Source organism: Bubalus bubalis, chromosome 7, assembly GCF_019923935.1.
Source record: "Bubalus bubalis isolate 160015118507 breed Murrah chromosome 7, NDDB_SH_1, whole genome shotgun sequence".
In the NCBI taxonomy this organism is placed as follows: domain Eukaryota; kingdom Metazoa; phylum Chordata; class Mammalia; order Artiodactyla; family Bovidae; genus Bubalus; species Bubalus bubalis.
This window is the reverse complement of record NC_059163.1, coordinates 81932036-81953772: the sequence shown is the minus strand read 5'-3', so window position 1 is coordinate 81953772 and position 21737 is coordinate 81932036. Positions and strand designations below refer to the sequence as shown.

The 21737-nt window shown below is 44.1% G+C and overlaps 1 protein-coding gene and 1 long non-coding RNA gene across 3 annotated transcripts in view; one reads left to right on the top strand and one right to left on the bottom strand.

Moving 5' to 3' along the window:
- The window catches only part of SEC24D (SEC24 homolog D, COPII coat complex component), a 116073-nt gene that overhangs the window by 13659 nt on the left and 80677 nt on the right, over positions 1–21737 (bottom strand). For both annotated transcript variants that reach the window (XM_025290263.3, XM_006065086.4), the window contains exons 11-19: positions 19098–19222; positions 13810–14001; positions 13124–13217; positions 5661–5777; positions 4770–4940; positions 3364–3460; positions 3093–3238; positions 1985–2123; positions 1100–1218 (exon numbers count right to left, since the gene is read on the bottom strand). In XM_025290263.3, the coding sequence (XP_025146048.3) occupies positions 1100–1218; positions 1985–2123; positions 3093–3238; positions 3364–3460; positions 4770–4940; positions 5661–5777; positions 13124–13217; positions 13810–14001; positions 19098–19222 (1200 nt within the window). The remainder of the gene's footprint in view (positions 1–1099; positions 1219–1984; positions 2124–3092; positions 3239–3363; positions 3461–4769; positions 4941–5660; positions 5778–13123; positions 13218–13809; positions 14002–19097; positions 19223–21737) is intronic.
- LOC123334471 lies at positions 4936–5964 on the top strand. Its single transcript, XR_006552392.2, has 2 exons — positions 4936–5823; positions 5924–5964. It is a non-coding gene; the product is annotated as an uncharacterized LOC123334471 (long non-coding RNA).

Below are 21737 nucleotides of genomic sequence, written 5' to 3'. Positions count from 1 at the left end.
CTGAAGGGTTGCTTTAGGTGGGGTTTCAGGTGTCACTGTGGACAAGAATTAACCAGAAAGTCTCCCACCTGTTGCTGTCTTCTTTGATTCTGGGTTCAGATGTTCAATACACAGCTATGAAAAATGGCATCTAGCTATGATGGGAAAGATTATAAAGAAGAGAACCGATGCAAAAATAAGTGTGGGCCTGAGGTTCTGCCTATTTTTTTTTTTTTTTGTCTTTTATTTTCATGAGTCAGATTTATTTAAAAGGTCTTCTAAAATTTCAAGTTATTAGCCAGTTTTTTCCAAAACTCTTCATATCTATTATTAATTTTTTGTTTTTTGGCTGTGAGCATGGGGGTCTTAGTTCCCCAACCAGGGATCAAACCTATGCCCCCTGCAGTGAAAGCATGGAATCCTAACCACTGGACTGCCAAGGAATCCCCTAGTATTAACTATTAAATACAGAGAATTTCAGAATTTATAAATTTTATGTTTATAAAATATAGATAAATCATTTCTGCCATTAGCTCGTGTCAACTTTGATTGTTAATATATCCAAAAAGTATTTAAGCTTCCCCATTTCACAATGTAATATTCATCATCTACATGCAAAAGAAAACCTGATTTATACTGACATTTCTTACATATAATATTTTTTTGTTTTACGTAATATAGTGGCTGTCAGCACAATATGCACACACATTTTGAGGTTTCTGCATGTTGTAAGGCCACTAAGTTTTTTTCATGTTGGCTGTAAAAATACCATGGGCTTCCCTGGTAGCTCAGCTGGTAAAGAATCCACCTGCAATGCAGGAGAGACCTGGGTTCGATTCCTGGGTTGACAGCATCCCCTGGAAAAGGGAACGGCTGCCCACTCCGGTATTTTCGCCTGGGGAATCCAATGGACAGAGGAGCCTGGTGGGCTACAGCCCATGGGGCTGCAGAGCCTGACATACCTGAGCGACTTTCACACATAAAAATACCATGGTCCCCCAGTGGCACCCCAAGTGTTCTCGGCTGCAGTTCACCAGGCAGCATCTCAGTGCCCAGACAACAGCAGCCTCGGCAGCAGAGCACGGCGTGAGCAGGTCCCTGAAGACAGCGGGTGACTTACCTGGCTGGCTGCAGAGGGACTAGCACAGTTCTTCCGGTAACAGGCCAACATGTGGGCAGTCTGGTTAACCAGAATTTCCCGAATGACCTTCAAGGGTTGGTGTAGAACGGCTTTAAAAGCTGTTTGCACAAAACAATTAAGAGGGCATAAAAGGTTTAGCTCAGAAATGGATCCCTCCAAATATAATCAAAGAACAAATTGCTATTATCTTCAGACCGCTCAGCCAGGAATAACAGCATTTTAAAATGTTAAAGTCATTGGGTAAGGCTCTCCTCTTGACTAAGTATGATGGTTTAGCCAGTGGAAAACAACAGCCTACCTATAACAAAAGGTGGGAAATCTGTCCAGATTCGTCGTCCTCAGAAGATTAGATACAGGACTCGACTCAGAGAAAAGCAAGACCAGTTCACCATCTCTGATGTTCTGAACTCCTATGGGCTGGACTGCTCTTCCAAAGCTCAGTGTAGAATTTCAGCTGGGGTTTGGGGCAAGGAGGGGAGGAGCAGCCAGGAAACTCCACCTCGGGCCCCTACCACTTCCTAATTATCTCGGTAAGGCTAATCCAGTTCAGTCTCATGTGAGGGACCCTATTCTTCCATTATCTGGATGTGCCACAGGGCACAATCACACACCATCATGAGTCTCAGGATCACCTTCCTCAATTTCAACTCTGTTGCCCTGGGAAGGACTCAGTGTTCTCCTTATTTGTCTAGACTTAGAAATGCTGACTCTTATTCTTTACCTTCTGCTTTTATAAATTCTGAGTTTACCCACCAGAAGGCTACACAATCCCAAGACCTGTTAGCTACTAACTCGGTTTAACCCACAAGGCTGCCTGAACCACTAGGCAAGGTACTCTGCACCCCAGGATTGGCAGAGAGTTACCTGACTTGGCGAAAAAGTTGATGAGGGCGTCTGTCTCGCAGCTCTTATACAGATCGGCCAACTGGGAGCTGCAGTTCAAGCCCAGGTTGTGAATCCGAAGTCGTCTCTGACCACTGACGGTTGTGTAGAGCACGGCACACTGCAGAGGCAACGTATTTGCTGGTTAGCGTGTCCACCCAAGCTAGCCTGGTCTTACTTACATGCACAGGACAGTGTGCACAGCTCCAAGACCTCTAAACCCCCCAACAGGCTTTTCCTATTACTGCTAAAGACTAAACAGCACATAAGGGAGGAATGATGGCCAGCGATACACTGGGTGTCCATGCAGCATTTCGCTGGTTTAAACTTAGGTTTTAATGGGGCTGTTCACATGCAAATACCTGCTTGCATTTCCACAACGAGGCTACACTTCCTAGCTTAGATTTTATTGCCAGGGATTCAGGTCCAGAAATAATACCTTCACATTATCATAGTCCTACTCCAGGCTCACTTCACCCAAAAAGAAACAGCTAGCTCTGGTGACAGGTTTTATACTAATGATAAACGTATACATTTTGGTAATGCGAACAAGTAACCATTTCCCCATTTCTGTGATTTTAAAGTACACATGAGTTACTAGAGTTCTTCCTCAATTTGATGTCTACCTCTCCCTTCTTTGAGAGTGATACTGTTGTCTGAAAACTGACCATTAGAATTTCTCCTGTTTTATGTCAAAGTCTCCATGGCTTCTAGTTAATCCTACTTGCTACAAAGCCATGTCCTGTGGACACCTGCTTCTGATATGATGACCCGCCTCAGCACGGTGTCCGGCGCATGGCAGGGGTGCAGCAAACCCAGGAGGCTGGGGACTGATGCCTGTCATCTGACCTCAAGTCTGCGGGGTCTCATGCAAAGGCTCCATAGACATCATTAGTTAAGAGAAACTGCACAGGAACCAGGGTGTGCAGAATAAACCACAGAGCACTCCAATCTAGTGGCTTCCACCTTCAGAGAAACGGAGCTGGACTTCCTTATGGACAGACTGACACAGCTGATGGTCTTGGGAGTCTCCCCAATGATCACTGTCAGTAACAAATGAAGCAAAAGACAGGAGTCCGTTCTGAGTCACCTGAATCAAGGCTCCAGTGTCCTCACTGAGCTTGTCATCATGCTTGAACTCCACAGTCACGGCCTTGTCACAGTCGATGGCTGCCATCTCTACGTCGGTGGTGTTGTTCATATAAATGCCGCCAAAGAAGTCAGTGGCTCTGAAACCTGAGGAAAAACAGAAATTTTGTTTCTCCTTATTTTACTGTCCTTTTCTTTGTTGGCCTGTTGTTAGTTTCAAGAGGAAGCAATTATACATCAGAGACCTGAAAAACAGTATAAATGAAAAGTACCTGTGCTGGTACGAACCCGCATAATAGCATCAAATCCTATTTTCTTCTCAATATCATTTCTGAGGTCATTCAAAAACTGCTGGCTGTCCAAGTGCATCTAAAAAATAAAGGACGATCATGTCCACCAGGTGGCAGTAAAATACTGAAAACAATTCTTTCTTAAAAAAAAAATTCTGATTAAAACCTAGTTTATCCAGAAATCTTAAGGTTCTGAAAGCCCTTTCAATGTTATTTCATTTGTAATCTTTGATCTTATCCAATCCCTTAGCTAGTTTACAATGTAAGTATGTAGCTATGCAATTAAAAATAACTGCCTTCATCAAAATAAAGATGATGAACATCTGTCACATTTGTTGGGGGATCACTCGTTCCCACTCTATGTTTCCATGTGGAGGTATACACATCAGAGGCGCCTCCTCACCCCTTCTCAGGTGAGGGCAGGTGACGTCTGAGTTTGGGACAAGGAGCCGGAGGGCAGAGCTCAGCCTCTTCTGCAGCCTCTGGGTGGGACGGTGGGGGCGGGCAGCCTGCAGGAGGCACGCATTGCCTGGCCCTCAATATTGGAGCTCACAAGGGTCAGGGTCCACGGGAGACGCTTCTGTCTGCGCCCACCCTGTGCCTGGTGGTGTTTGTCTCACCACCAGAGATAGACACCACCAGATAGACACCATGGAGGGGAAAGGCGTAGCAAGCAAGTCCCACAGACCTGGGTCCCTTCCAGTGCTGACATTCTGATCACCTCTTGACTCAGTTCAGGCTTGGAAGAGGGGGTATAATGAACTGACCCCTTCAAACCATAACAATTTAAAACAAAGCATGGTCACTTTAAAAAACAATCTTAAATATATGGAATATAAAGTTTTATACAACATATAAACATTTAATAGAAAATATTATTTCCCTCCAACAAGGAAGCTTACATTGATATTCAAACCTGAGGCTGAATTGAGCTCAGTCTGTTGCCATAACTTAGGAAGCAGGAAAGCAATTTTTTTTTCTGTAATTTTTTTAAAAATTTCTTTTTGATTGAAGGATAATTGCTTTACAGTATTGTGTTGGTTTCTACCGCACAGCAACCTGAATCAGCCGTAAGTATGCTTACATCCCCTCCATCCTAAGCCTGCATCCCACCCCGTCTAGGTCGTCGCAGAGCCCCGGGCTGAGCTCCCTGGCCGCACCTCAGGTCCCCGCTGGCTAGTGTTTGACACACGGTCGCGTGTGTATGCCAGTGCTACGCTCCCATTTCGTCCCGCCCTCTCCTTCCCAGGAAAGCAATTCTTAACCACCGGTCCATCCTTTTCCATCGGCTCCAGAGTTCACACTTGTCGGTTGCCCACAAGGGGGCGCAGCTCTCTTAAGTTCCGAGAGGCAGGAGGAAACCCGGGGAACAGACAGCGGGCATTTACCTGGAAGCTGTTGTATTTGTAGAGTGTCCCCCCCGTGAGCTGAGGCACGAGCCCCAGGGAGGCCACGTCCACGTACTGACTGGGGAAGAGGAAGAGGGTCACGCAGCAGCCGTGAGCCACGCAGTCTTTGGCCAGAGAGTCGTAGACGTTGGTCTGAGGCTGGAAAAGTATCTGAAGAAAAGGACGCACAGAGGGGGAATGAAACCCACGGAACGTTTCTGTTGTTAGTTTCTACTGCGTTCTCCCGGCCGAGGAAGCAAACCGTGGTGTTCCCCAGAGTAGCGGCTGTGCGTCGAGCGCCTCGTGTGCCAGGCGTGTGCCACGTGAAGTGCACGCATGTGCGTGGTGTCATCTGACCCCCTGATGACTCCAGGGACGCTGACGCCGCTGCCCTCCCTGTACAAGCCGAGATGAGGCAACTTGTCTGGGGTCGCATGGCCTCGGCTGGACACCTGCCTCACGGCTCACCCTGCCCCCTGACTGGGTCCCAGGGCAACACCTCAGAGGGTTTGAGCAAAGCGTATTCTGAGCCCCAGGCACCTCAGGACTGCCGTCCTAGGGGGCTGTCCATCACTTTCACCCTCTACCTGACCTTTCTGCATTTTCTCCCATTTCTCCCATCCCCGTAACAGTCTTACCAACCAGTGTCTTACATGGGTTATACATGAAGAAGCTTGAGATTTTATCTTAATGTAGGTCAGATATCACTTTCCCTAGGAATATACCGTTTCCTAAATTATTTATAATTCACAATCTTCCTTACAATGTACAGTACCCTGGATTTATACATTTAACTTTGCCCCCTTTCCTACACAAATCACACATGCCCTCTCTCTCTATTCTCTTGTAAGAACTGACATGACATTTCAAAGGGCAGCTGTTTACAAATACCTTTTCTTTGTCTGTATTAATCATTTTTTTGTCATCTCTGTTTTTGAGTTTCCCTGGTGCTTCTGCAGTTGGCAAAGAGGAATGGAAGATGAACAGCTTCCCAGGACAGTCTGCTGCCTTTGAAAAAAGAGAAAAAAAAAGACTTCAGTGGGAAAGTTTTATTGTAAGGGACTCAGAAAAATAAAATATAAGTCCTTTCTATGAGTCGAGCACTGTATACATCTCATTAATCCTCACAATAACCTTGTTTGTGCCTTATATAGACTGGGAAACGGCTCAGGGAGGCTGAGAGATCTGCTTCAAGTCAAACAACCTGTAAATGAAAGAGACTATAAATATGTACGTATCAGCTGCACTGTGGGGCTTGCAGAACCCACAGCCAGGACAGAAGCCAGGCCCCAAGCAGTGACAGCACGGAGTACCAACCCCTGGACCACCGGGAATCCCCAAAGAGCCAACACTTAAATGTAGGTCTCTGTACCATGATGTTTTAAACAGCTGTTAAAATGATGTGTCCAACTAAAAATACTTTCTCCTTTAGGTAACACAAGTCTTTCAGAACTAGGTGAATCCCAAAAGTAGAAGTTTCGATTCCCAGGATCCTGATGGAATAGGAGCTCTTCTTTGAAACCGTCAGTAAACACAGATGACACCCGCAGTGCTACCCGAGGAGGAAGGCGCAAGGATGCAGTGGTGCTGCGGCAACATGAGACAGAGGAACCAGCTTTCAGGCAAGAGGACAGAAGGAAAAAATGTGGGATCACGATGACCCTGTCGACCTGTAGTCCTTGGGAAGTAACAGAGCCCAGGTGGACGCCATGAACATCGACTCAGCACTGAGATTTAAAATCTTATTTAAGGAGCTGAAGCAGAAGTAGCCTATGAGCAAAGCTTACTGAAAGTAGTTAACGCGGGATACTGCCCCCATGCAGTCCTGCCTCTCTCCAAGTCGCCTGGGCACATCACTGCCTCGAAACGAAGACAGCTGTTCTGATCACAGAGGTGGCTTTTCTCCCTGTGATGCCTGAAGGCTTTCCATTACAGGATAAAGTCCACATCCCTTTATCTGGGCAGGAAGGCCAGGAAACAGTGGGATGTGTTGCACCAACATTTGCTGTGTGCAGCTCTGCCCAGACCTTCACACACATTTCTTATTTCACGCTGACAACCTGGGGAAGAAGGTAGGGCTGCATGTTAAGGTCAGGAGAACTGAGGCCCATCCAGTCTGGCCCAGGTCACACAGCATGGAAAAAGAGTTTCAAGGCCCTTTGGAGCTGAGTCTGAATCTGTTTTCCAGTCTAATCTTCTTGCCCTGACCATCCCCTACACTGGAAGTTCTAACCCTTCCTGCTTTCCTGGAGTACACCATTATGCTTTACACACCTCTTTCTCTTTGCACTGTCCCCTCTGGCTGGAATACATCTCTCCCTTTCCGTGACCTGGAGCGGTGTGTGCAAAGATGGGGTTCAGGGGCACAAGCTGGTGTGCCCAGGTCAGCTGCAAAATGTGTTGGGAAGTTATTGCTAATAATAAGGTATGTGGGTTTGTGACTAACTTCCTCAAAAAGCAAATGAAGAGAACTCAAGGTTAGCCCGGTCCTAATGCGTCTCACCACGTGATATTCTGATGTGCTGTGTGGACTGGGTCCCAGCAGGAGGGTCCCCGCTGACGGAGGGGAGGTAACCCAAGCCCCGCCTCATCTTTGCTGTGGGACTCAGTATGAGCAGTTTTACTGTTGCCCTAGACTTCTCTTGGAAATTACTGACAGACACAACATGAATGAGGAGGAGGGAAGGCGTCCTTCTTGTGAAGAGTGACGAGCATGGACAGTGGCCCTCCATGTGCAGACACAGCACAGGAGACGCAAGCTGTCAACACTCCGGCTGAGAGACACACGCTAGTTCCAATAACTGAATCCTAGTAACATTTCCAGTGATACTGATAACAACACATTCAAGGTTTTGAAATTCCATGACTAAATTTTTTTTCATTTTTGCCACTTTTACAAAAGTATTTTTTTGTCTTAATTCAAGTAGCATAAAAGGTATAAAACCTTTCTTAAAAGTCTATCTTTTCCTTGACTTTTCTTGCCTTACCTGCCCAATTTCCCTAAGGAATTTATTATCAAAAATTCTTCTATCCATCTAGATCTTTGCTACCCATGGAAGGATTGTAATTTTATACCACAGGAGTTAAGATCAAGAGTATAGTTCCTATCTGCATGGGTTTAGAATCCCAGCCATTCTATTAGCTAAATGACACTGGGCAAAATATTTAACTTCTCTATGCCTCAATGGGGCTTCCCTTGTGGCTCAGCTATTAAAGAATCCGCCTGCAGTGCAGGAGACCTGGGTTCGATCCCTGGGTTGGGAAGATCCTCTGGAGAAGGGAAAGGTTACCCACTTCAGTATTCTGGCCTGGAGAGTTCCATGGACTGCATAGACCATGGGGTTGCAAAGAGCTGGACACGACTGAGCGACTTTCTCTTTCACTTTCATGCTTCAATTACCTAATTATATGACATAGGAATCATCGTAACTATTACACAAAAATACTGAGAGAATTCAATGATCCAGGACATGGTGTTAATCATAATTACACATACATGATTGCCTAGTTAATATTACCCATTGAGTAAAATTCTGAAGGAAAAAAGATAAAGTATAATATTAGAGAAAAAAATTAAGAAGCCATATTTATCTTTTTTCTTTATATATATAATGGCTACTAATTTCAGACTTATAATTGCATTAATCCTTTAAAAAATCTTTGATAGGTAGCAATAAAAGAAAGAGCTCCTATGGCTTCATATGCTTTATGTCCCCACAAAATGTTATGTTTCTGCCAGAATCTGGTTGTGCTCACATGAGGGTATCATACAGGATTAGACGAGTGACACGTCATTCTCGTTATGATGGAGACAGGTTGAGGAGGGCTGACCTGGAGAACCCACTGTTCAAAACTCAGCTCCAGCGTCCTTTCTTCCGAGAGAGGTTTTCATCGCCTCGGCAGGGCTGCCTGCCTCTTCCTCTCTGCCCCCACTCTGCTTTGTAGGTGAGGCTTTTCTGGAATTCATGACACCTCATGTATTCCGCCGTCGTCCAGGATCTCTGGTCCAGCAGAAGGCAGGCCTGCGGCCCTCCTCGCATGTGTCTTCCCTGGCACAGCGCCCTCCCTGCGCCCACCTCAGGTCTGGCCCCTCACCCCACAGGTGCCCCATGCTTCCTGTGGAGGGCAGCTGGTGACACAGCATCTGGAAACCGAACTGAAGCGCTTATGAAGACAACTGAGGTGATCCCCGCGTCCAACCATGTATTTGAAGCATAACCGCCAAAGGCCAGTTCCCTCCAACTTTTTGGCTAACTCTGTTTATCTCGTTTTATGGGAAAGTGAAAGCTAACTCAGAAATCTGTTCTGAGGCCAACTTGAAAGACATTGCCAGCAATTCACATACGGTTGGGTTATGAGTGTCAGATTTTAAAATAGGTGCAGATTTTGAAAGATTGTATATAAAAAAAAAGACATTAGGAGTGCAAGGGGCAGTCGCCATGGAAGCGTGTACAACAGAAAACAGAACTGGAGTGTGTGTGAGAACGTTCCAACAAGCCCCTTTGTATCTCTGTGACAAATCTGTGCGTGTTTTATGTCCATTTTTGTCTTCCATCTTTGCTTCAAAAAGTTTATTACAACTAATTATATATAGCTTTGACTTGGCATCTATCCGATTGAAGGTAAAGCTATAATTCAAGCGGGGGAGTCTGGTTCTACAGTGTCTCCACTTGGACACAAGTAACAGGCGGTGCACGGTGCTGTCCTCTCGGCTTCTCCTCCGATCCAGGCGGATGAGATTCCGGGCTCTGGCCTCCTGGGCAGGATACGCTGAGCTGTTCACTGACCTGCCGCAGACCTGGACGCTCTAGAGGTACTCATTGCTCTCCTCCCCCACAGCCTTTTTTTGGGGAATATTAGCAATAAACATCATGTCTTGTATTACAGAGTTACAGCTCTTCTACACACTGTGAGCAACTTAGAAACAGGGACAGTAGTCCTAACACTGTCTCATAAAACACAGGCATCTAGTCCATCTTTGTTGACTGAAAGAACAAGCGAATGATGTAGTCTCTTCAATATTTAGATACTACCCTGCAGGTTCTCAAAACTGTTAGCCTTCAGCCTGATAATGACTTCAAGCAAGAATTTTAGTATCCTTGTATATGTACATACAAATTTAAAGTGAAGTTGCTCAGTCGTGTCCAACTCTTAAACACAAATTTAAGTCTGACTGATTTTTAGCCACATAGGCCCTGAAAGATGATGAGATAATATGACTGTCAGAGGCAGCTGAACTATCATACACACATCAGACATTTACACATTTTTACACAAACACACAACACATTTATCCTATTTTTTCTTCATCCAAACCTGATAAAGTTGCTTGAGGCAGAAAGTATAACCCACAGACAAGCTCCAACTGTACTACAGTAGCTTCTGCTCTTATACAACAAATTATAATCACCTGGAATCTTCCTGGGAGATGCAGAAGAAACATTTTTCATTAATTTGTTATTTATAGCAATAATCTACTTGTAAAAAAACTTTTGAGGAAACAGACAATTAAAGGCACATCATAATAGAATTACTAAGGCACATGTAGAAATCAGTAGAAAGGTCAGGGAAACTAGAACATCCACCCTAAGTAGTACTAGTATTTTTTATTTTAGTTAAGGCTAAAACTATGAATCAGAATGCTTATCACAACTGACTCTAGGAAACCAGCTAGTGAACCTTTTCTACACGTTAGAGACTGAATAATGTCTCCATTTCTCTACACAAGAAAGAAACTTTCTTCATTGTGTTCTTTCTTAATTTAACCATTAGTTTAAAGCATAGAAGACCTTTTCTGGTATCTCAGTGGTAAAGAATCTGCCTGTTAATATAGGAGACACGGGTTTGATTCCTGGTCCGGGAATATCTTCACATGCTGCGGAGCAACTAAGCCTGTGTTCCACGGCTACTGAGCCTGTGCCCTGGAGCCCATGTGCCACAGTTAGCGAAACTTGGGGTCGGCAACAAGAGAAGCCACTTCAATGAGAGGCCTGCACACCATGAGGGTCGCCCCTGCTCACTGCAACTAGGGCAGCAAAGGCCTAGCACAGCTGAATACACAAATTAAATTAAAAATAAATAAAAGCACAGAATGAGACGTTCAAGCATAGTTCAATGAAAAGCATTCTTAGTCCAAGTGTAATGTGAAGTTGGAAGGGTCAGGTATGCAATTTCCTGGGGAGCTAACTTAATGTGAGGATATTCTGAGAGACTGCAGAATGAGTAGCAATTCTTGATGCTGGTGGTTCCTAAATACAGATAATCAGTAAACTGTGGAGCTGATGAATCAGGATCTCTGGAAGTGGGGCCAAAAAGCTGTAGTTTTAAAAGTACTTGTCCTCTAAACACGTGACTGCACTGATGTGAGGCGGGGCCTGGCTGCCTCGTGGTCCTTCTGCAGCCGCGGAGTCCGTTTCAGGGCTGCGGCTGGGGGACATCCTGCCAGCAGGCACGGGGCAGTAACCGCCACTGACAGCATGTCCAACTCTGTCGTTTTGTAAAGGCAGCTCCTCATCTTCATAGAAAGACAGCTCTTTACCTTCCCCAAAAGGAGCTCACTCTACTTTGTGAGAATAGTGTACTTGTTAACTCTGACTTCTGATTAGTTATATTTAGATGTTTGTTTCTTCTCTTTAAACATCAGTGGAAAGGCATATGTTACTCTAACATTAAAACTGCAAGTATAATATAAAAATAAAAAGGAGATCAGCTGAAATGAATTGGCCTCTGCTAAAGGACAGGCAGCTGAGAACACGGGCAGTGCAGTCAGCGTGGTGCTGAGTGACCTCCAAGAACACCCTGCTCATTAAGAACACAGTGCTTTTCCGTCGTGTATCGTAACAACACACTTTGGACATGTGGAAAGCACGCACACAAACTGCTCCCTACATTTTTCTTTCTAGGATGCTTAGCAGCCTCTAGACCACCTGTGGACTGCAATGTGGAACCCACTGTGACAAGACAGTATTGTTCCCTTTTAGAAATGATATATGGGGTTGAGCTGGGATGCTGTATGCATATTTTAATGAAGCCTATATTTTCCATTATGGATGAAACTTCCTGTGTGTGTGCACGCCTATCTTTTTAAAAATTTTATTTACTAGCAACTAAAGAAGAGCCACTCTGCTGTCTTAACTAACGATTTACTGGCTTGCGATTCTCCACTCATCTTTCCTCTCAGGCATGCGCATGTGAATATACTGCTACTCCCAGGACGAACTCTTTAGGGTAGAAAGACCTGTAGCGTCATGTATAACTTACCACATATCAGGAAATTTACGTATGAATTTCTAGACACCTTTTTGGAGGAGAGAATAACAACAACTGCAGAACTTTCAAACTGAAACAGATATTTGTCTTTAGCAGTGTGGAATAAAATAGGAATTCCTAAAGTCTTTCTGTAGCCCAAACAATGATCACTGCTGGCTTCCACGGGGTGAAACTTAACATCTCCAAATAGCTTTCGGATATAAAATTTATCTTTAACTTTACATTAAATTAACATGTATTGAGGCTTTTTGAGGGATATCTGCAGGTCTTTGATCTCATCAGTAAATATTATGAAGATCAAAAAACCCAGACAAGCATCTATACTGGAACCAGACTAAAACGTCTGGACACAAAACCTATGTGGAAGTAGTTCATAAACTTAATTCTGTAGGGTTGTTGTTGCTGTTTGTTATTATTGCTAGCCATTTTATTTTAAAAAATTAATTTAAGTGTAACTTTAATAATAAGATTAAAAAACCAATTTCAGGAACTCGCTGTCTAGGCCAAAGGTGACTCCTGTGCTAAGGTAATCATGATTAAGAGTGAAGCACTTTCCAACCATTCCGCCTTCCTAAAATCACTGCCTTTATTACTACGACAATGAGCAGAGTCACTTGGTCCCAGCTTCCCAACCAGAGACGTGCCAGCCCCACACCCGCTGGCATTCGGGAAGGCCCGGCAGCATTTGCTTCTGTCACTGACTGTCACGACTTGGCCCCTGCATGTTTGAAAACCCCAAGGAAGGAGAGAAATGGGGGGTTTTCCTCTTCATATCTGGTAGTTCAGATGTCGTTGCAATAATTTAAAAATAGATCACATAAAGTTCATATGAAAGCCAAAGGGAGGAGCTAAACTGGAAACCCGACAGAATCGGCTGCTCGGATGCTAACAGCACTGGAATGTAAACGCTGGGGGTGAGCTGCGGTCTGGCCATTTCCTCCCGAGATTCGCGGGGAAGTGGGGAACAGCCTCCAGCAAGCTGCATGTTTTAATGAAGGCTGTGTTTTGTTTCATGGATGAAACTTACCGTGTGTGTGTCATTTTTAAAGTTTATTTACTACCAACCAAAAGTGGCTTCTGCTCACCTTTAGGGCTTCCATGCCAGCCTGGATGACAGGGGCAAAGACGGTCTCATTTTCATTAGAGTCTGCAAACATCTCTGGGATCTGATCCAATAAACTGTAAGAAATGAGCAAAATGCTTTAAATACGTTGCATATTTATAACAAACATCAAGAAGTAACTCACCAACACATCAAGGCTAAAGACATGCAGCGTCTATTTTACACTGAACACCTGGGGGTGAATTTCACAGGTCCCTCCTCAGGATGATATCCTGGCATGGTTTGGCACCAAAATTCATGACTTGGTTGGAAAATTTACAAAAATTACGCTCTTTATAAATGTCACTTTTCTATTTACCACATTTCTGATCTCTTAGACCATGAATTATAGAACAGTGGCTACATCATCAGTGAAAATGCTCACCCACGCACAGGAAATAACTCCTGGGCTGCCTTTCCAGCAAAGAGAAGGGACGGACAGGCTGAGTGTGAGTACTCACACTCACACGGCTGAGTGTGAGAACTAAAACACTCCTCATTTTTAGATACTGGTCTACACTGAGAAGAGACAGACCTAACAGAGAGTTTTATAATCCATGTGTTAAAACCCCCCTTACTAATGACAAAACAAAACATATGTGATTGAATCAAGACATGAACGAACAGACAAGTGATCCAGGTCTAAATTATAAAGCACTTGGTACTTGCTTGTGAATCACAGATTGAGATTCTTGATAGCTGACAAGGAAGCCATCCAACAGAGGAACAAAGACCTCGCTAACATCGGTCACCACCATCATCTGAGGCTGGGCCAAATTACTCTTCACATTGAAGAAATGCAGCACTTTGTTATACGTGATAAAACCAACTCGAATTGCAGAAGTTTCTTCTTGATCTTCCCTGTGAGAGAGGGGGGAAAAAAAAAGTTTGAGGCTCTTTCATAAATTTATGAGAGAGAGGATTCTATGAGAAATTCAGTAAGGAATTTAAATTAAATTCAGTAAGGAATTCCATAAAATATATGGAAGATATGTTTAAAGTTTTGTTATCATTTATCAGATGTAGATAATACTGAGTCACAGTGGTGGGGTGGGAGATATTTCAAAACTAAGTAAATTGATAAAGAAAAAAAATTCTCAAAAACCTAGGTAAAAAAAAAAGATAGTGAATTTATTTGTATTTTTCTAACATATTTATTCTCAAGCCATAGCAATTACAAAGTATTCCACCCCCACCATCATAAACAAGCTAGGCTTATTACATTCTTTATAAACAAAGCTCTCAGAAGTCACTAGAGGGTCAGAGTAACAGATGGAATATCTGAAGAGAAACACACATTCAGATGACAAACAAGACAGCTATTTTATCAAGAAAGGACCTGCTCCTCTCCTGTGACTCGTCTTACCCATTCTCAAGACTCAACAGGAGATGGGCTAGATTTTGAAAGTTATATACCATACAATGGAGAAGGAAATGGCAATTCGCTCCACTATTCCTGCCTGGAGAATCCCACGGGCAGAGAAGACTGGCGGGCTACAGTCCTTAGGGTCACAAGAGTCGGACACGACTTGGCGACTAACCCACCATGCCATATAAACAAACACACAGAACAACACGTAAAACAACCACATGTACGGACTGACGATGAAATTACCAGGGAACCGTTTGTGATACTCACAACCAGCCAGTAAAAGCAATACAGGCTACAGAACTGCAACAGAGAGTTTAAAATTTTTGCAGAATCCCAGGACAAGGCTCTGCTCTTCCCGAAAGGAGTATACAGGTATGAATCTTCTCACTCAAGTCTGTACTGAGTAAATTCAGAGTTGAGCGGTCTAGACTCCAGTGTTTTCCTCTTTCTCTTTCCCCCTCCTGCTTCCACACCCCTTTCTAAAATAAGACACCTGGACGCCACTGATGCTCTTACTAATAATCAGCGGTGGACATAACACGGTGCTCAGGGACGGTGTGAAAGCTACAGAACACGGATGCCACTTTCTCTGACCCTTCGATTTCAGTAAAACTTACTCTTCTCAGGGAGCAGCTTGTTTGAAAAAGCTCCTAGTGTGCTCGGTTTGCAAACTTTGCACCTGGCCTGAAGAGTTACTTGAGTCCAAGAGAAAGGGAACTGGAATGATGTGAAGTTCCAGCTGCTGGTCCCACCGTGGACATTCCAGCTTCCTTGATGTTTCAGAAGAGTACAGGCTGACTCTCGACTTTAAACCCTCTTCTATTTTTCTGTTTACTTTGCTGACGGCATTTGCTCTTCACTGTGGCCTTGATAAATGAGGGGGCAGTTGAAATAGATCCTTATAATGTCTTCCAGAAGCACTTGGTAAATGTTTGTATTCTGGACTCTTGCAACATTTTTAGAAATGGGAATCCTTACCTTTTGTAACTACACATACACAGACTCTCTCTCACACACACATCCCCTCCACACCCCAAACTGTATGACCTCAGGCAACCATGACTATACTATGCAGCGTCCATGTTCCCCTCTTCTTTCCCTTTTCGTTAGAATCCTATTCCTCAAGGCCAAGCACAAGTCCTCCTTCCGTGAAACTTCCCCTGACGCCACCAACCAGAACTTAACTTCCTATGACTCCTTCTCAGTTGGCTCCTGGTAGATAGTGTCTTTCAGTTAACATTTCCCGAATCCTTGACTATAAACCAATAAAGGTCAGGGCTCAAGGCTTACGCTCTCTGCTCTGAGGGTCTAGCACAACGTGGGGAATTAGAGGTCTTGTTGAGGACGATTATCATGACGGTGAAACACGTGTTTGGGATGGCAGGTTAGAGCCCAGACTGATAAACTGATTGTATCTTTTCCCAACTCCAGGGGAGTGATGTTGCGTTGGTAGCTTAAAATCAGCCTCCTGGAAGTATTTACACTACAGGAATGAGCAAACAATGCAAATAAAGCCTTTGCTTATTTCAGAGCAGTTTTCCAGCACACCATTGGTTAAGTTCCTATTTCCCAGTGAACCTTGTATTACATAAGAGTAACATGTCCAGCAAATCATGAAGGGTACTTATTCTCTTTTAATAGTTAACTTGGAGTCAGCCAAGGCAAAAGACTCAAAAATTATAGAGAAGAATCTGGATTGCTATTCCCCATTGGATTTGGACATTTTTAGTGATGGGAAAAGAGTATCCTGGGATTCATAGGTTCACTTAAATTCTAATTAACATTTTTTATAAATATCTAATCAGGACATCTCACATTATTACAAAATAGTAGGAGTAGTGTTTTTACTGGAACAGTTGTTTTTAAATTTGAGAAACAAAGAACTATGCTAAAATTTTCTTTTTCAGCAGGATAGCTGCCTTGATAAACCATATCCACAAGAAAATGGAATCTGTCTCTCCTTCATATTAATTCTATACAAATTCTGTAAAGTTATAGACAGGATATCATAAAGAACAACGTGGTTTGTTCCCTTTTTCAATGACCCTTTCCCTCAACACTCGCCCCTATTATTATGGAATGAATCTGACAGAGCAACACCGAAGATATCAAGTTACCTGAAGAACTAGAATATTCCAAAATCAAGCATTTTGAACATATTAGCTACACCAGCATTAGACACAAACAACTCAGAAAGAAAGCCAAGAGTTTGGGGTGAATAACAAGTAAAACATTTCAAATCTTTTCTGTCCTTTTCTGGAAAAGTCAGACAGAGAAGTCTGTCACCCTGGCCGTACCAAAGACTCAAATTCAAAGTTCAATAGTAAGGAACAGGCTTTCCCTTCTCAAAAGACTAGCTGAGAGGTGAACATACCTTGGACATTTGTGGTGGTGGTCGTTTAGCTGCTAAGTCACATCCAACTCTTGCAACTCCCTGGACTGTAGCTGCCATGCTCCTCTGTCCGTAGGATTCCCCAGGCAAGAACACTGGAGTGGGTTGCCACTCCCTTCTCCAGGGGATCTTCCTGACCCAGGGATTGAACCCATGTCTCCTGCGTCGCAGGCAGATTCTTTACCACTGAGCCCCCAGGGAAGACCTGACTTAGACATTAACCAAGACTTATTCTAAAGGAGATCAGCCCTGGGATTTCTTTGGAAGGACTGATGCTGAAGCTGAAACTCCAGTACTTTGGCCACCTCATGCGAAGAGTTGACTCATTGGAAAAGAGCCTGATGCTGGGAGGGCTTGGGGGCAGGAGGAGAAGGGGACGACAGAGGATGAGATGGTTGGATGGCATCACTGACTCGATGGATGTGAGTCTGGGTGAACTCCGGGAGTTGGTGATGGACAGGGAGGCCTGGCGTGCTGCGATTCATGGGGTCGCGAAGAGTCGGACACGACTGAGCTGAACTGAACTGAATAGTGTAATTTTTTAACTTACATCAATAGGTTATAAGCTTCATATCATTAGTATGCTGAAAAGGCACACGGGGTTGGTGAAGTGACTAGCCATGTGAATAGTCATGTGAGAGTAATTTGAAGCAGTTTGAGAGAAGGGGAGAGAGAGAGACTATTTCCAGAAATCAGAATAGCTTTCACACTCCTCAAGTTTGAAATTCAGATGTAGTATATTAAAGCAGCCCTGTGAGAGGTCTGTGATCAAAGACGTCATTTTCGGCAGAAAGTCCATCCTTGTCAAGTGTCCGTGAGAATGAGGTAACAGAAACTGGAGTCACAACCGCTGGCAGGCAGCAAGGCCTTTTTCTTGCCCCATCTTCATCTTGCTCCAGCTCATTCTTCACTGCAAGATTCAGTTTGAAATCACCTCAGTGTTTTTTTAAACATCCCCACTGCTTTTTCCAAACCATCTTCTTGAGAATATGATGACTTCAGCTTCACAGATACAAACAAAACGACTCCTGGGAGGTCCAGCACCAGCGCTCACTCAGCTGAGCCTCACTCACAGGCACCACAGCCCCAGCCACACGTGGAGCAGAGAGGAGGGGCGCCCGAGCTCTACGGAGCCCTGGGGGCTGTGGACAGCCCAGCCCGCAGAGCACCCTTCCAGGACAGAGGCTGCTGATGTTCAGGGTGTGGGGAGGGGCGGAACAGATTAAGACTGGCGCACACACCAGGTTTCAGACGGTCTTCCACAGCCTCTTTTCTTCCTTAAGCATGCCTTCCTCGCATAAACAAAGGCTTTCTCCCTGCTCCAAGTCTCCTTCCTAGATGCTAGTTCCAACCCTAAACAAGCTAGTTCGCGTACGATAAAACAGTCATGTTTGCTAACACACCTTCCATCCTTCCTTTTATGCACTCCCGCTGCAGTGACAAGACAAGTGATGTTCACTGTGCCCTTAAGTCACAGGTCACAGAGGCAGGAAGGCTGCCGAGGGGCCAGACAGGGAACCAGATGGACAGAAAGAAATTTGACCAAAGAGCCGCAACGGCTGCCATGAGAGGGCAGGCCAGTTTTCCTGTGTCCCTTAGAAATACCTTCCGCACCAGCAACTACCTGTTTCCACCGGAAAATCAGTGTTTTTGAAAAGGGAAAACTGACTGCCACGGCTTTTCCCACCACACTGCTGGGATCTTCCTTACAACTCAGAATGCACTTCTTTAAGATTAGCTGTTGCTTAATTATTCATTTGTTTGTTTGTTTTGGCTGCACCAGGTCTTAGAGACTGCACGTGGGATCTTTGCTCTTTGTTGGGATACATAAGGGCTTTTTTTTCAGTTGCAGCATGCAAACTCTTAGTTGCGACATGTAGTTCCCTGACCAGGGGCTGAACCCAAGCCCCCTGCCTTGGGAACACGGAGTCTTGGTCACTGAGCCACCAGGGAAGTCCCTAGAATGTGTTTTGAATGTTGCTTACTGTGACATTATTTCTTATCAGTTTTGTTTCTTTTTCTTCGTACAAAAGAGCACTCTGACTCTTTAAGAATTATTTGATGCTGTTTAAACAATTATCTAATGTCCCCATTAGCAAAAAATCTCAATGGGCCATTCAGCACTTGTTTGCTGGCCAACAAATTAATTCAGCAATATTGTGTAAGTTACAAAAAGAATGGAAGTTCCCTTACTTTGGAAGTTTCTCCAGCACGGTTTTCAGTTCTTCACATATGAGCTTCACAAGTCCATTCTTGATGTTACTATACGACACATCGATCATGAAGATGAAGGCTGGTGGGTTGGGAGGCTTATTCTTCTACATGAAAGCAAGCAAATCACACACATATAAAGTACATACATTTCATAATCAAATTAAAGCCCCCAGGAACTCTAGAAGGTCATCAGACCTCTCCTTTAATATAACACCTGTGGAATCAAATCACTTTCTGGACCAGTCTCTGCCACTATAAAAAAGATGAAGGCTGTTTATTTTCCAGGCTGTGACCTGAGTCCCACTACTGAAGTAGACAGGATGATGAGAGCTAGCAGAGAAGGCTCACGTTTGCAGGGCTCAGAAGGCCTTACGACCACACCTGCCCAAGGGTGAGTACAGCCTGTGGGGGCCTTGCTTATAACCCTCTGCCTTAGGGGAAGAAACGTGTCTGGAACCCTGGCAAACTGTGCCGTCAACAGTACAAAACTATAATTAGTGTTTGTTTTTGAAACTGAAGTTAAACTTCATAAACTTGTTATATCATCATGTTCAACTCTTCCTTTATAAGCTCTTTAAAGATATGAAATTACATGCAAAAATATAATTGTATACTTAAAAATTTATACTATATTATCAAATACTTACCTGTTCCTTACAGACTTATGGTAAAAAAAAAAAAAAGTTTAATACTGGGTCTTTTTTCTATCTGCTTCAAATAATCACTAACATAAAGCAGCTGCTAAATACATTTTGTAGCTTTTGGTCCTTTACTGGCTGGTATTCAAACAGCTCTTAGCAAGGGATTTGTCAGTTGGATTGTACAAAATATTTAGGAAATAGAACCACAGGCAAACGTCTTTTGTGACACTAGAGAATAAAGAATTAAGGCTAATTAAATCTTAACTTTAGGATAAATTAAAAATGTTCTAAATTATATTTTAATTGCTACAATTATAAAATTAGGTGATAATATCTCCCAATTATCTTACTAATTCATCCTATATCCAACTATAGGGTTAGATGTAACATTTCTCTTATAAAAGTCATTTGTTAAAAAAAAAAAGAAGGAAAAAAAATTGCAGGACTTGAAAACTACTAACCTGATTATTTCATAGTTTTGCCACATCCAGAATAAGACCAACAAAGAAATATAAGAACTCTACTGGACTTCCCTGTTTGTAGAGTGGTTAAGAATCTGCCTTGCAGTGCAGATGAGACTAGTTCAATCCCTGGTCGAGGAAGATCCCACATGCCTCGGGGCAACTAAGGCCGCTCACCGCCGCTGCTGAGCCCAGGCTCCACATGAGAAGGCCGCTCAGCGCAACCAGAGAAAGCCTGACGCCGCAACCAAAACCCAGCATGGCCCCAACTAAAACAAGTCAGAAGAAGAAAGTCACTACTGCTGTCTACGCGAGCAATTTTTATTGCCAGTCTCTCGATTTCCACATAATCTCATTCCTGACATGCTTATGCCAATTTACACAGAATTAAAACAACAGTCATTCCCACTGATTGAACCAAAACCTGTGACCACGCCAAACATGCCCTACCAATTTAACCTTCTCTCCGAAGTTCAGCATCACCAGTTCCCCACTGAATTCCTCCATTATCTCTAATCTACACATTTCTACGTAATGCATCCCTCTAACTTGTTTTCTGCATCTTCATCTTGGTCACTTTGTGTGTTAGACACTTCAGTCACGTCTGACTCTTTGCGACCCCATGGACTGTGTTCCACCAGGCTCCTCTGTCCATGGGATTCTCCAGGCAAGAGTACTGGAGTGGGTTGCCATGTCCTTCTTCAGGAGATCTTCCCAACCCAGGGATCAAACCCGGTCTCCCACATTGCAGGCAGATTCTTTACCACCTGAGCCGCCTACAGAAAACTAAGACATCACTCCTTTAAGGAACATTGCCTTCCAACAGCTCTATCAATAACATCACTACACATCAACCCAAAGGCTTGGAAACGTGAAATCAGATGTGACACTTCCTTTTCTTTCCATCAAGTTCCATTGATTTATTCTTTCAAAATGCTTCCTTCACATGTTTTACCCATCCGCCTCTTAGCCACTGGGAAGCGTCTCATCTCGGGCCTTAACACCTACACTGGCCCCATCACTGGCTGCCTTCACCCACCACTCCACCCGGGCACCCCGGCGGGCTTTGTCCAGCCAAGCTTAGCAATGGATGAACTCTATAAGCTGGTTTACTGGGTCGTCTTACTAAAACTGCTCTCTTGAAGCTCACAGACCTCCTGGCTGCAAACGACAGTGATCTGAAATAAAATCCAGCTCTCCTCCTCAGTCTCCATCTCTGCAGCTTTCAGCCTGGCAGACCACTTTCCCTTTCTCAGCTGCTGAGGCACAGGGTGTCATTTCCTCTCCCGCTTGTCTGATCTCCTCCTCTGTTTCTCACTTTCTAACCTCCTCCAAAGGACACCTTCCTCGCTCTCCTTATCACATGCTCCAGCACGGAATCTCACTTGCTCATTTTTAAGCAGCACCTATCGGTGACTCACGTTCCCTCCTCAGGGCCTGTTTCCTGAGCTCCCAGCCAGCATTCCAGTCAACTACAGCACAGCATGCCTCCACGGCAAGGCCGCACCAGCACCTTA